At 33.2% G+C, this 13,469-nt stretch overlaps 2 protein-coding genes across 2 annotated transcripts; one reads left to right on the forward strand and one right to left on the reverse strand.

Annotated features, from left to right (window-relative positions):
- Positions 1-763: 763 nt before the first annotated feature.
- On the reverse strand, positions 764-3,317 carry LOC100819697 (40S ribosomal protein S6). Its single transcript, NM_001255907.3, has 6 exons — positions 3,225-3,317; positions 3,080-3,144; positions 2,487-2,544; positions 2,273-2,381; positions 1,691-1,963; positions 764-1,209 (listed from the first exon to the last, which is right to left on the reverse strand). The coding sequence occupies exons 1-6, from the start codon at positions 3,228-3,230 to the stop codon at positions 971-973; spliced, it is 750 nt and encodes a 249-aa protein (NP_001242836.2). The 5' UTR covers positions 3,231-3,317; the 3' UTR covers positions 764-970.
- A 7,493-nt stretch (positions 3,318-10,810) lies between these two features.
- LOC100820232 (30S ribosomal protein S5) lies at positions 10,811-13,293 on the forward strand. The gene is made up of 2 exons (NM_001361130.1): positions 10,811-11,591; positions 12,858-13,293. Exons 1-2 carry the CDS (start codon positions 10,891-10,893, stop codon positions 13,105-13,107), a joined length of 951 nt encoding a protein of 316 aa, NP_001348059.1. The 5' UTR covers positions 10,811-10,890; the 3' UTR covers positions 13,108-13,293.
- The last annotated feature ends 176 nt before the right edge of the window (positions 13,294-13,469 follow it).

Genomic DNA, 13,469 nt, shown 5'->3' on the forward strand with positions numbered 1-13,469 from the left:
AATTCATAAGTCTGGTTTTACCACTCCATTGAATTGAAGGTCTCACATACTGTTGATTTGCTGGTCACTTTGAATATGATTACTATATACGAATCATCTAGTCCATATTAAATGTGATATTTCATCATATCCTTTCAGGTTTTCGCCTATTACAAAATAAAAAACATTCTAAATATAAATTCTAAAACATTATTTAATTATTTAATAAGGACTAAAATGTATAGATTTTAGAACGTACCAGCTTACTAACCAATCGGTAACTAAAAATAATTAATAGCCATAGCTATTTTTTAGCACTGTTATTGTTAAAAATAATAACAACTCCAAAGTGAAACTCACAAGAGTAAGATTAGCAATCTCAGTTATTGAGAAAATAATAAATTTGATATTGCATATTCGTTTACATACCAAATCATGAAATTATGATGTTAAAACATCAACGGATAATTTTAAACAATGATTAAAATTACTTAATTCAGTCTCAGCTCTAAATCATTAGACGAGTCAGTATAATAAAAAAACTAGTAACGCATACACCAATTTCAAGCTGCAGCATGTTAGAACCAGTCCTAACATAAAACTACAATTCTTTTTAGTTTTTTACTGTTTACAAGATTTAATTTGAGATTTCCGTAAAAAAAGTTGAGATCATATTTAGAATCTGCATCTACCTTTCGATTTGTGCAATTTTGCTGGGTGAAAAAACATATACATTGCACCCTACAAGCTTACGAGGCTTGTTCATGTTAATCACGGCGAGCATAAAATGAAAAGTATTATGCAACTTTATAGAAGCCAACAACACATCAATTCGATTCGATTGAACTCTCAAAAATTTGCAAAATACTTAAATGAACTCAAATGTATTTAAAGTGAAAAACCATAAATGTTTATCATAATCACCCTCAAACAAGACTACCAAAAACTAGGGTGAAGTTTAAACTTCGCCATATCTCTACCAGAAAGCAACCTATGCTGAGGCAGTTGGTTTTGCAGCACTGGAAAGTTTGGATCTCCGTTTAGCCAAGCTCTCACTCCGGCGATCTCTCTGCTCCTTCAATCTGGAAGCAAGGAGTTTTTGATACTCTGCTGCTTCTGATTTTGCCTTAGCAATTCTCTTCTTCTTGTCGGCAATCCTTGCTCGTTTCCTTTGGAGTGTCAAAGGAGTGACCAATCGTTGAATCTTTGGAGCTTTGCTCACTTTTTTCCCTGCAAACAATTATTCATTACTCAGACTATAATTCACCACTAATCATGACCAAATTAATTGGATGTCCACAAAGAGTCCATAAATGTTGAGTAAAAGTGTAAAACAATTCTTTTATTCAAATAGATCCTCTATCAGACCATATCATAAGCATGCATTGCTTGGTTTCATATTTGGAACTGTACAAGGAGATTGTTTCTAATTAGAAAAAAATGTTAAATTGATAAGTATTCCAAGGACTGAGGTAAAGCAACACTATAGTAAAAGTCAAGTTTTTCTCTCACTGAGAAAAAAAATTTAAAAAAAATACATGTCCACAACAGAAAATACAATTATGTTATAAGAATATCCATCAAACAGATGAATAAATACAAACTTGGAACTAGGAAGTTTTCATAATTGATTTTCATTAACCAAATATATTTTCTCCATCTGCTCAAAATACATAGACAGATAGAGAATTTGTGGACCTCAGAAACTTACCAGCTTTTGTTATAAAGGTTCGACGGTATGTGTTAACATACTTTCTCACATCGTCCTCCTTGGACAGGTTGAACAGCTTACGGATTTTGGATGCTCTCTTTGGACCCCTCATCCTTGGCTTCTCAACATCAGTGAGACCGGGCAAGTCACTCTCACCCTTTTTCACAATTACCAAGTTCAAAACAGAGAGGTCTGGGCTGACAATGCACCCACGAACAGATTTCCTTCTACGCTCTCCATTGCGCCTTCCATATCCACGGAAACAAGGAGTTCCTGCTCAAATGCAAAAAAGATTAACAAGACTGCAAACAAGCATGGCTATGAGAATCTTGCATAAATAGGTTTCTAGTGAAAGCTAAAGGTCATTGCATATAGACATAGGCATTCTCCAATAACAACACACATAAAATAAGAAGTCACAAAAGAAGCCAGTATAGAAACAGGAAACCCTTCTAAAATTATCAAGGCCACAGACAAATGTAGAACACGGCAGTTGTATCAATGCCATCAACAGCAATCAATTATAATTATGATATTTATAAACCAAAACAACAATACATTGAGGCAGTAAAACAATCCTACCTCTATGGAGCAAGAGTCGAACACGACCAGGGGTCAACACTCCCTGCTTCATTGGGAATCCTTGTTTGTCACACCCACCAGTGATTTTGAAAACATATCCTTTAAACTCCTTCAGTAGCAAAGTTATATAGGTTAATAGATCATTAATTAAAGCTCCACCTAAAATAGGAACAACTGACATTGATATAATAAGATTTCCAGCTAACAAACATACCTCACCCAGGGCGTCACCAAGGACCTCCTGGGAGATCCTCTTGTCCCAAAATGCCCGACTGCAAATATAGAACAATAGAATACAATAACAGATTAACAAACTAACAATACTAACAACTAAAATTTTCCAATTAATAAAAAAAAAAGAATAACATGTCACATAAAATTCCACCAAAAGAAACTAACTCCCCATAGTAACTACACAGAGTAATAGTAAAATTCAAATTCCCAAGAATATCAAGTCAACTAAGACATAATGTTCATTATGCACGCATATCAGCAAATCTATGAAGAAGCAACTAACATGATTGTACTACAGCTTTATGTGTCAGGTTAATCATAAAGCTAACAAATTTTAATAGAAAAAAAAGGCAACCCTAAGATAGCAACGATTAAACTCAAAATCCCTTTGGCAAATTCGAAATCGTAATCAATAAGGAGTCCCAAACACAGAGCACAAAGCAACACTGAAGTAAAGCTTCGTTTCTGAGCATCCCCACTTAAAAAGCAACGGTTTTTCCTCTAAGCACAACACACGACACACAATCAGAAGAGTAATACAAATGAAAATTGCAGAGAAAGTGAAATGATTACAGCTTCAGGTCGTCATCGATTTCCAGCTTCTTCTGGCACCCAGTGGTGGGATTTGCAATGTTGAACTGCAGCAAAACCGAACATGTTTCAGCGACAAACACACAAATATCCAAACACGGAAGCAATTAGGGTTCAGAGACAACACCTTCATTTTGCAATCTCGTGATGATCCCGCCGCGCCTAAACTCGCTGCGTGCCTTTGGAAACTATAATAACATACGGTAAACTCAGTAACGACAAAAAGGGTTAGGGTTTTACCCGTTTTGTGCTTTTATGCTCACATTTGCTTCCTGTGCACCCCCATTTCAATAGACAAAAAAAAAAATATTTCATTGGGCTAATGTAAAACTCGTTGGGTGAATGAACGGTGTTGCTAGGTGTACCTTGCTTGTGCACCCAATAATTTAAGTAAAGGGGTAAAAGTGTTCTTTATTTAAATTTTAAAAATTCTCTCTCTTCTTCTTCATCCGTATTTTATTGTCATCTTCCGTCGTCTCATCTTCTTCCATCGTCTTCCTTGGTTTGTATCGTGTCGTCACTTTTCGCTGCTTTCATTGTCGATTTTGAGAATGTCTCCATCACCGTCGTGTTATTTCCGCCGTCAAGGCAAGGTTTCTTCTTCTCTTTAATGATTGTTTTGTCTTCTTTGGAATCCATATAACACATACGGATTACCGAGTTATACGGATTAAGTGTACGGATTAGGTAATCTGTATGTTTTTTTTTAATTATTAATAAATTAATTTTTTTTTATTTTTTTAATGGTAAATATTTTTTATTTATAAAACGTATTATTTTGATTTTTTTAAAATGCTTATTTTTTTATTAAATATAAATATTTTATTTTATTTTTTATTTTTAAATAGTTATTGTTTATTTTTTAAATAAAAATAGAATATTTTGAATTATGTTTTCAAATAGTAAATTTTTTAATTGTAAATATATTAATTTTATTTCTTTAAATAGCTATTGTTACTTTTTAAAATAAAAATAAATTATTTTGAATTATATTTTTAAATAGTTATCTTTTTAATTGTAAATATATTAATTTTATTTTTGTTTTTAAATAGCTATTGCTTCTTTTTTAAATAAAAAAAATATTATTTTAATTTATTTCTTTAAACCAATTTTTTTATGTAAATATATTAATTTTATTTTTGTTTTTAAATAGCTATTGTTTCTTTTTTAAATAAAAATAGATTATTTTGAATTATTTTTTTAAATAGTTAATTTTTTTAATTGTAAATATATTAATTTTATTTTTGTTTTTAAATAGCTATTGTTTATTTTAATTATAAATATATTATTATGATTTTTTTTTAAATAGTTGTTGTTTATTAATTATAAACATATTATTTTGAATTTTTTTTTTGAAAAAGTAATTTTTTAATCAAAAATAGATTATTTTGAATTATGTTTTCAAATAGTTATTATTGTTTTAATTAAAATATGTTGTTTTGAATTATGTTTTTAAATAGTTATTTTATTTTTTTAATTATAAATATATTATTTAGAATGTTGTTTTTAAATAGTTAATATATTTTAATAAAAAAATAGATTAATTTCATTTTTGTTTTGAAAATTTTATTGTTTTATTTTTAATTATAAATATATTTATAATTATTATATATTAGTTTTTTATGTAATTAATTAATTATAGTGTTTTTTTAAGTTGCTTTTTAATAAAGAAGTTAATTCATTACATAAAATTAATTAAAAATAAATTTTGAATATATATATATATATATATATATATATATATATAATAATTTTTTATTTATGAATGATTGTAAGGTAATTGATTGAAGTATTGTTTGAATTTTGACATAAATTTGCATGTATGTTCAAATTTGCATATTATGGTTAGAACTAGAAGTTTAAGTCGTACTTTAGGCAGAGTTATAGGAAGAGTCTTTGGAGAGAAGATAATTATGATTTAGATGAAGCTCCCTAGCGGTAAAGGCCCACAACATCTGCACGTAGGCAACGGGAAACTGCCGTTGTTGCTAAGGATGTTCATCACGTGGATGATGCAACTGAAGAGATCTTCCAACAACCTAAAGAAGTAGCTTTTGATGCCCATGGTTTTCTAGGCACGCCGTGTGACATATCAATTCTAACTGCCTATGTTGATCATGTTGCAGTCATTGTTTGACATAGAGAGGTATTTATAATTTTAAATAAATTATATTTCAATAAGTATTTGTTATTATTGTTAAAATTATTTAAACTTTTTTTAGGAACGTCTTGAATTGAAGTTATCCTTCCACGGAAAGAAGGTTCAGAAATCCGGGAGGCCAGCTGTTAAGATTGAAGGGTTAGTTGTTACCACAAGATTAAGTCCTCTGATCACATGTTCATTAGACACTGGCGATCGGGAACTTATATCGGCTTTTGCAAAGAGGTGACATAAGGAAACTAGCAGTTTCCATATTCCAGTAGGAGAGGTCACCATCACCCTCGATGATGTGGCCTCTTTGCTTCATCTACCCATCACAGGCACCTTCCATAGCTTCGAGACTCTTCATGTCGACGAAGCGGTGTTGATGTTAGTGGAATTACTTGAAGTTAGTGTCGATGAAGCCAAAGCTGAGACAGTACAGTGTCATGGGACATATGTACAACTATCATGGCTACGAGACATTTATCGTAGCAAATGTGATGTTGAACACTAGATTGTAGTAGCTCGAGTTTATCTATTGCATTTGCTAGGTTGCACTCTTTTTGCTAACAAGAGTACAACACACGTGAATGTGGTGTTCTTGGACGCCTTTCGAGACCTTAGCTAGAGTGGAAGCTACGCATGGGGAGTTGTCGCCCTTATGCATATGTACAATAATTTGAATGATGTTTCTAAGAGCAGCGATAGACAACTACTGAATATATCACACTATTACAGGTAATTGTAATTGAATTTGATTTAGTTTTTTTTTTATGTATTGATTTGATATTTTTTTGTTTTTAAAATATGTGTAGTGTTGGATTTATGAGCATTTTCCATTTGTTGTTAAGGCTATTACTATTGAAGATTATCATGAAAGGTCACCATGTGCCTGCCGCTGGACCTCTACGAAGGCATTACTAGGGTCGACGTATCAGAAGCATCTAGATCGAATGAAGTTTGATGATGTTTGTTGGATGCTTTACGATTACCACCGTGCAGTTAGAGACTTCAAGTTGATTTCATGAATCTTCACCCATAACTAATAAGGCAACAATTACACGATATCCACAGTTACCGTCAGTTTTGACATTGATAATGTTTTCAATGGAATCGTGAATGCATGAATAAAATTGATCCAATATTGGCATAGTCCTTCTTGGAATTGACTAGTCAGATGATGATGCACTACGTTTGACTGAAGAATTACTATTTTGCACAGAATGTAAAACATCAACATACTATAGTAGGACGGATCACACTTTGTTGATCTTTGATGTTTGGTCATCGATTTTTATGAGCACCTTTGGTGTTGACCTTTTTTGGAGGAGGACACATAGAGTTTAAATAATGGTAGGCAATTTCTCAGAGTTTACTCTTTAGAGTAACTTTGCCACAAACAACAAGCTCTTCAAATCGCTTGGATATGATTTTCATCTCTTCGGTTATGGTCACTTGGAGGCTCAGATAATCCTTGGTCTCAAAAACTTAACCTCTGTCAAAACATATGGATTGTCTCAAATGGTATGGTACCAACAACATATTTGGATAGTTCACATGCACATGGAAGACCGTGAGTAGTTCTCATGACACATCCACAATGAGAAGGGTTTTTGCTAGCATAATGTATATGCTCAAACTTAGCAGCAATTTGATTTAAAACATACCTTGATACCATGCCAAGTAGCACCTTGTATAAGGTAACTTTAAAAACATGTCCAACCACATGTGTATTTGTTTCAAATGATGCCTTAATTTCAATGTGTTGCTGTGTGATCATGTTGTTCATGGCTTCCCAAACACTACATAGGTCTCCAAGGCTATTCTGTAATAGTCTTTTTAAAGCCCAATGAATAGATTCAACCCTGCATATGAAATACACAAAAAAATAAACAAATACAAGTATTTTTATCCACTAATTCCTAAACCCTAGTAAAAAAATGAAAATTTTCATACCCGTTTGTTGTTGTATTTCTTAAGTACATCACCTTATTCATCCAGACTTTAACAAATTTTTCTTTGTGGGAAATTATCCATGTTTGATTGACATAGTCAACAAACATTGGCCATGGTGAACAAGCAATTTCAAACTTCTTAAAGAAATCATCGAATTGATGCTCGGAAGGACAATCAATCAAACTCCCCCAAGCATCCATGACATAATCTCATGCATTTTTTTAACCAATTAGGGATTTACATTTTGTCTTGACATTCTTATTGATGTGAAACCTACACAACATGTTGTTACACCCAGGGAATACAGTTTTCACTGCATTCATCAATGTTAGGTATCTGTCGGTAACAATAAATTCAGGGAGGACATCACATCTTAAAAAAGACCTTGAAACCATTCTATAGCCCATACCACATTATTTACACGTTCTCTCCTAAATAGGCAAAATCAGTAGAAAATGTTATCCCTGTTGGTGTCACACCAACAAAGTCAAGTAATGGAAGTTTATACATGTTTGTTTTGTAGGTACCACTATCAAAAATACCAAATTACAGGCATTGCATAACTTCACTGCATCAGAATGACACCAGAAGATATCTCACGTACAACATCTTCATCCTTTAATCTATGTCAATGAATATACTGATCTCGTTCAAGAAGCTTCATTAGTTGTTGCATTTCAGTATCACTGCCTCTTATGGAAGAACGGTATGCATTTCTTACATTGTATATTTGTTTGATTGTTGTATAACTATTGACATTGTGCTTCTTCAACGTTAGCAAAATATTTCTTGGTTTCACCATTGACTTTGTCATATCAGCAATAATTGTCTTTTCATCTTTAGTCAATCGACCAATGTATGGATGTTCAACAAATGAATTTGCCATTTCATGATTGTGACTCACATACATTAACTTCACCATCCATACTTGGCCTCCAACCACGAAGTTTAAAGGGACACCCACATTTTTTACTGCCAGTATATCTTCTTACAAAATCTTTCTTCTTAGACCTATACTAACCACTTCTTTCACAACCAATTAAGATAAATGAAGTCCTTTCTCTGATACCAGTAAATGTGTCTAACCTAATAATCACCGCCACGAATCTAATTTCATAAGCAATAGATTAAGCCCAGTGCAGAACATCATCTCGGGTAGCAAACACTTACAATGCAATCCACACAACTTTAGTCTTCAATGGACATTCATTTTATTACTTTAATAACAATAAATCACATTAATACCTAAGAAGTATTGAACGCATCAAAAAAATCAACATGTTCTTCATTCACACCAGCTCCATCTTCATTTTGTTCATTCATATAAACTTCTTCAGACATTATATTGTCATACATCCATTGATCTTCGTTCATTTTAATAAGACATTCAAAAATTTTAACATCACAAGCAAACAACCCCTAACTGTATCATACATATACTATCACACAAAACCCTACGTAATTTTTTACTGCGTATAATATTATAAAACATAGAAAATTTATTACCGTATATATTACAAACCAAAAACATCAACTTTTTCTACTTACAATTCATAACCACAAAAACACAATCAATTTTAGACAACAACAACTCAAATAAATTATACATAAATTACAAGTGTAAATTATTTTACAATTAATACCATTTCCAAAATATAAAATAAATAATTACAAATCAATTATCAATCTACACTTGTTTAAAAATATTTAAAATAATAATACGAATTACATTTCAAATAAACAAATAAACTTTTTATACACATTAATTTAATTTTTTTAACAATCATATTAACATATTTATAATTTTAAAAAAATCAAAATTTAATATTTCTTTTAATTAAAAAAGTTAAAAATCTGTATAAACTCAAATGGATTAACCAATCCGTATGAGTTATACAGATTACATAATCCGTATAACTTATACGGATTAATCAATTCGTTAGTTATATAAAACTTACGGATTAATCAATCTATAAGTTTTATATAACTTACGAATTCTTTAATCCGTATTTTACGCAAAAGAAAGAACACCAACGTACCTCTGAAGTATCTCTTTTAACAACCAAACCAACAACTGTCACAACCACCATCGATTAACCTCTGTAAAACTTTCATCTCGACCGAAGCAGCACAATGCACCTCTCACGACAATGAAAAAACCAAAAGAAACTGAGAAAATAAATGAATGAGTGCGCTATCATAAAAAAACTTACTTAAAAGGAAGTAGAAAGCACTCAAGGGCATTTTTGGAATTTTTTATGTTGGATGCACAAACAATATATTTGGTGCACCTAGCAACACTCGTGAATGAACTTGTTGGGCAAATTTGTGACAAAGAAAAGGGTGAGCCTATGTGACTATTTCATTGGGCGAATGTAAATTTTGCTAGAGGAGTTCGGGGCCTCACTGGTCAAACTTAATGACTAAATTAACCTTAATGGGCAAGGGGCAAGGGTGGGTATAGGCATCTTTTGAATGTGCGTAAGAGGGTGTTAAATAGTAATCAAGAGGTGCCAATAGTTAGACTAACCCACCCATGTAGGTTGAGATGACGAATCCAACTGACCCAAATCCATCTGTTACACACCGAACTTTGACTTTAAATTCTCTTGTGAATAATATAAAAATGTATTTATTGCCAAATCAACTAATGATAAAATTTTCGAATTGCTTGAAATAATTTTTAATACTTCAGAAGTATTATGTATGATACATAATGTATATAGTTATTTTTCTTATTTAAAATGATTTAGGATAAAATAGAAAAAAAATACCAACTATTAAAAAAAACTTATTCATGAAAAACAATAACAGTATAAAAATATTCACAATAACTCTTAAGAAATTAAACAACGTGTTATAAAATAAAAGAAATTAAACAACATAAATGCAGTGAATTTTTGCTGTTTTGTAGTTATTGGATGTGTAGAATAGGTGAAAATGAGTTTTACTCATTCTTCATCCAACTTTCAACCAGAATTTTTTTTTATACAATGAACATTTTTAACTACAATCAAATATAAATATATGGAGTGACTAAGATTATACTACAATCAGATAGTATTAATTATTTTATTATTTAAATTTCAAACGTAGGTAAATAATTTTTTTGAGACACAAATACAGGTCAATATAATTTTTGATATATATGAGATGAAAAATGGCATTGAGAACTTGAGGTAGAACAATCAATTAAGAAAATATGGGTAAATGAAAAAAAAATTTAAAAAAACTTGGGCTTAAATAATTTTGTTACTACATCTAAAATAAGTCATTTTAATTTTATCACTCAAACTATCATTTTATTTATTTATTTTAGTATTTTATAATTTTTATGTTTCATTTTAAAATAATATGATACTATTGATTTATTACTTCATGATTGAATTGATAACAAACACTCTAGTCTATCAAGTGATATATAATATAATAGAGGCTGACTTATGACATATGCTAAAATCCAACATAAAAAAAAAGTCAGTTTAGATTTTAAAATTAAGATGAACTACTAGATTTTTATTTATTTTTTTGAAAATATGATCCATCCTTTCATCCTAATTTGTCCACAGTTAACACTTTTTTCCTATTCCTTTTCCACATGGCAAATGATAATTGGTTATTTTATTACAAATTTTATTTTATCTTCCTGTATTACCTCTCTGAGCAGTCCACAACACAGTGAGTATTGTTCAGGATGAGGATAAGCCTTTTCCTGAGTTTCCCTCCTTCATCCCCTTCCATGGCAGCACCTTCACTCTCCTCCGCTCTCAACTCTCTCTCCTCCCCCTCCCTCTCTCTCTCCTTCTCCACCTCCTCCCGCCGCTTCTCTCTCCTCCCTCCACCCTCACACCAACCCTCCAAACCCCTCTTCCTCACCCTCAAATCCAAACCCTCCGACGACATTGACACATCGTTCTTCGACAACATCAACCCGCAAGACGACATCACATTCAATCCCCCGGAGCCCCCGGAAGGGTTCGTGGCGCCTCCCTCCTTCGACGACGGCCCTCTGGAGACCGAGGACGAAATCGCCGCCGCCTACGAGGAGCTCTACGGCCCCGGCTACAGCGGTGTCTCGGTCCTCGGCAACGACGTGTACGTGATGGACGCGAAGGTGAAGAAAGAGACCGGGTTCGGGTCCGGCGCCAAGAAGGAGAAGGTGAGGGACGGGTTCGAGGAGAGGGTGGTGCAGGTCAGGAGGGTCACCAAGGTCGTCAAGGGAGGGAAACAGCTCAGGTTCCGCGCCGTGGTCGTCGTCGGCGACAAGAAGGGTCAGGTGGGAGTCGGAGTTGGCAAGGCCAAGGAAGTCATTGCCGCGGTTCAGAAGTCCGCCGTCAATGCCAGGAGGAACATCATCAAGGTGCCCATGACTAAGTACTCCACTTTCCCCCATAGGTACGTTTTACATTCTCAACCTTAGACAATTCTCTTGTTGGAGTAAGTTTGAGGTGAAGTCCTACACATTGGGTGGATAGAAACGGGAAAGTCCCACATTGGATAGAAATGAGAAAATTTAAGGTCTTGGGCTAAATTGTGGTGGCAAGTCCACTTATGTGGTTTTCCTGGTGTTTACCCCCTCATATGCACATCAGACTCCATTTTTCCAAGATGTTGTAATTCTGTGTTTGACATGTCACTAGCTGTTAACTATTGGATGAAATAATACAGGAAAATTGAATTGATGGAAAGTAGTGTGGAATGTGGATATGTAATTGTTACTTTCTAAGTGACTATGGCTTGGTTTGGATAAGTTTATCCAGAAGTACTTTTAGAAGAAAATTAAATGAGTTTCTTCATAAGCTAATAGCTTATGCATAAGTTAAAAATCATCTTTTAGAGAAACTATGAGTGAGCTTCTACATAAACTAATTTTAGCTTATAAACTATTAAGAAGCTCATTTCATTCTTTTTCTTCTTAGAAGTACTTCTAAAGAAGTTTATCCAAACAAGTCTTATATGGGACATGGTTCTGCCTGGTTTAAGTTGGTTACCAGCAAGACCCTGGAAGTACTGAAAGGAGCATGAATTTTTTACTGAGCTGATGGATGTAGGCGTGTGGCAACTTGTGATTGAAAGAGTATTTGATTGAGTACAGTTCTGGAATGCCAAAGATTCAAAAGGTTCCTGATAAAGTAGCATAGTGATCCATCCCACCAGAAAGTCTCACTACTTAGAAATCGAGGTCAAGGATAGTTTATAAACACTCTTCTTTTTTTACCCACTGAAATGTCTTTGAAGGACAAAACCATGAAGATGAAGGACTTTAAGCCATGATCGATAATAACTTTAACCAAGCAAGCAATGAAAGCTAAAGGTAAAGCTTAATAATGCAGCAGACTTGAGATTGAACACATAGTATTATGATCACTTTAAGAAGTAGTAACTTGAATCCTATCTCCCATTGTAACCAAAGAAACTTTGCTCTGGAAGTTCCTTAACTTGAATAGGACTCGAAGTGCATAGTTTCTTCCTGATAAGAGTTGGAACATTTACTCAGAGTAGAAGTATGTATGTCAATGGCTCTGATATCTGGGAATCTGGATTGATTGACCTCATGTTTGATGAGTTATTTATGTATGAATGATCATGAGTTAAAAATTATAAATTGCTCTCATTCTGGATAGCTGATACTAATTTTTGTGTTGTAAATTGTTTTTCCAGAGCTGATGGAGATTATGGAGCGGCAAAGGTGATGCTTAGACCTGCTTCTCCCGGTACTGGGGTTATTGCAGGTGGGTCTGTGAGAATTGTTCTGGAAATGGCAGGAGTTGATAATGCTTTGGGAAAGCAACTAGGGAGTAATAATGCACTCAACAATGCCAGAGCGACTGTTGCTGCTGTGCAGAAAATGAAGCAGTTTCGTGAGGTTGCTGAGGAGCGTGGGATTCCAATGGAAGAATTGTGGAAGTAATGAAATTTGTGAAGGGAATGTAATTTTTAGATGTCGATGTTTGTGATATACAGCTGGTCATAGTTCTGTTAAGGAAGTGAAAAACATTGTTCAATTTTTGTTGAAAGTTTTATGAAAGTGAACAGTTTCTTCAAAAAGCTACTTTGTTCAGGTTGAATTCAATATATTCTTTATCTATCTGTTTAATTTGTATTTATGGTCGTCCAATTTACGCTTGGCTAAATCAATGTCAATGACTCAATTATTCAGTTGCAGAAGGATTGTGTGAATCTTCCACCATTAGAGTGTTTCCTCATCACCTTCGATTAAGGAACCATGATGGTTAGTTAAGGTGTCTCTGAAGGGGGTGCTTTTTTCCAACC

The sequence above is a fragment of the Glycine max genome, chromosome 13 (assembly GCF_000004515.6).
Source record: "Glycine max cultivar Williams 82 chromosome 13, Glycine_max_v4.0, whole genome shotgun sequence".
Lineage (NCBI taxonomy): Eukaryota > Viridiplantae > Streptophyta > Magnoliopsida > Fabales > Fabaceae > Glycine > Glycine max.

Coding starts and splice junctions, on each gene's coding strand:
- LOC100819697 (NM_001255907.3), bottom strand. Junction 1,964..2,272: donor TCGACTCTTGCTCCATAGAG/GTAGGATTGTTT, acceptor GCATTTGAGCAG/GAACTCCTTGTTTCCGTGGA. Junction 1,210..1,690: donor AACCTTTATAACAAAAGCTG/GTAAGTTTCTGA, acceptor AATTGTTTGCAG/GGAAAAAAGTGAGCAAAGCT.
- LOC100820232 (NM_001361130.1), top strand. CDS start 10,891: ATGAGGATAAGCCTTTTCCTGAGTTTCCCTCCTTCATCCCCTTCCATG. Junction 11,592..12,857: donor TACTCCACTTTCCCCCATAG/GTACGTTTTACA, acceptor TTGTTTTTCCAG/AGCTGATGGAGATTATGGAG.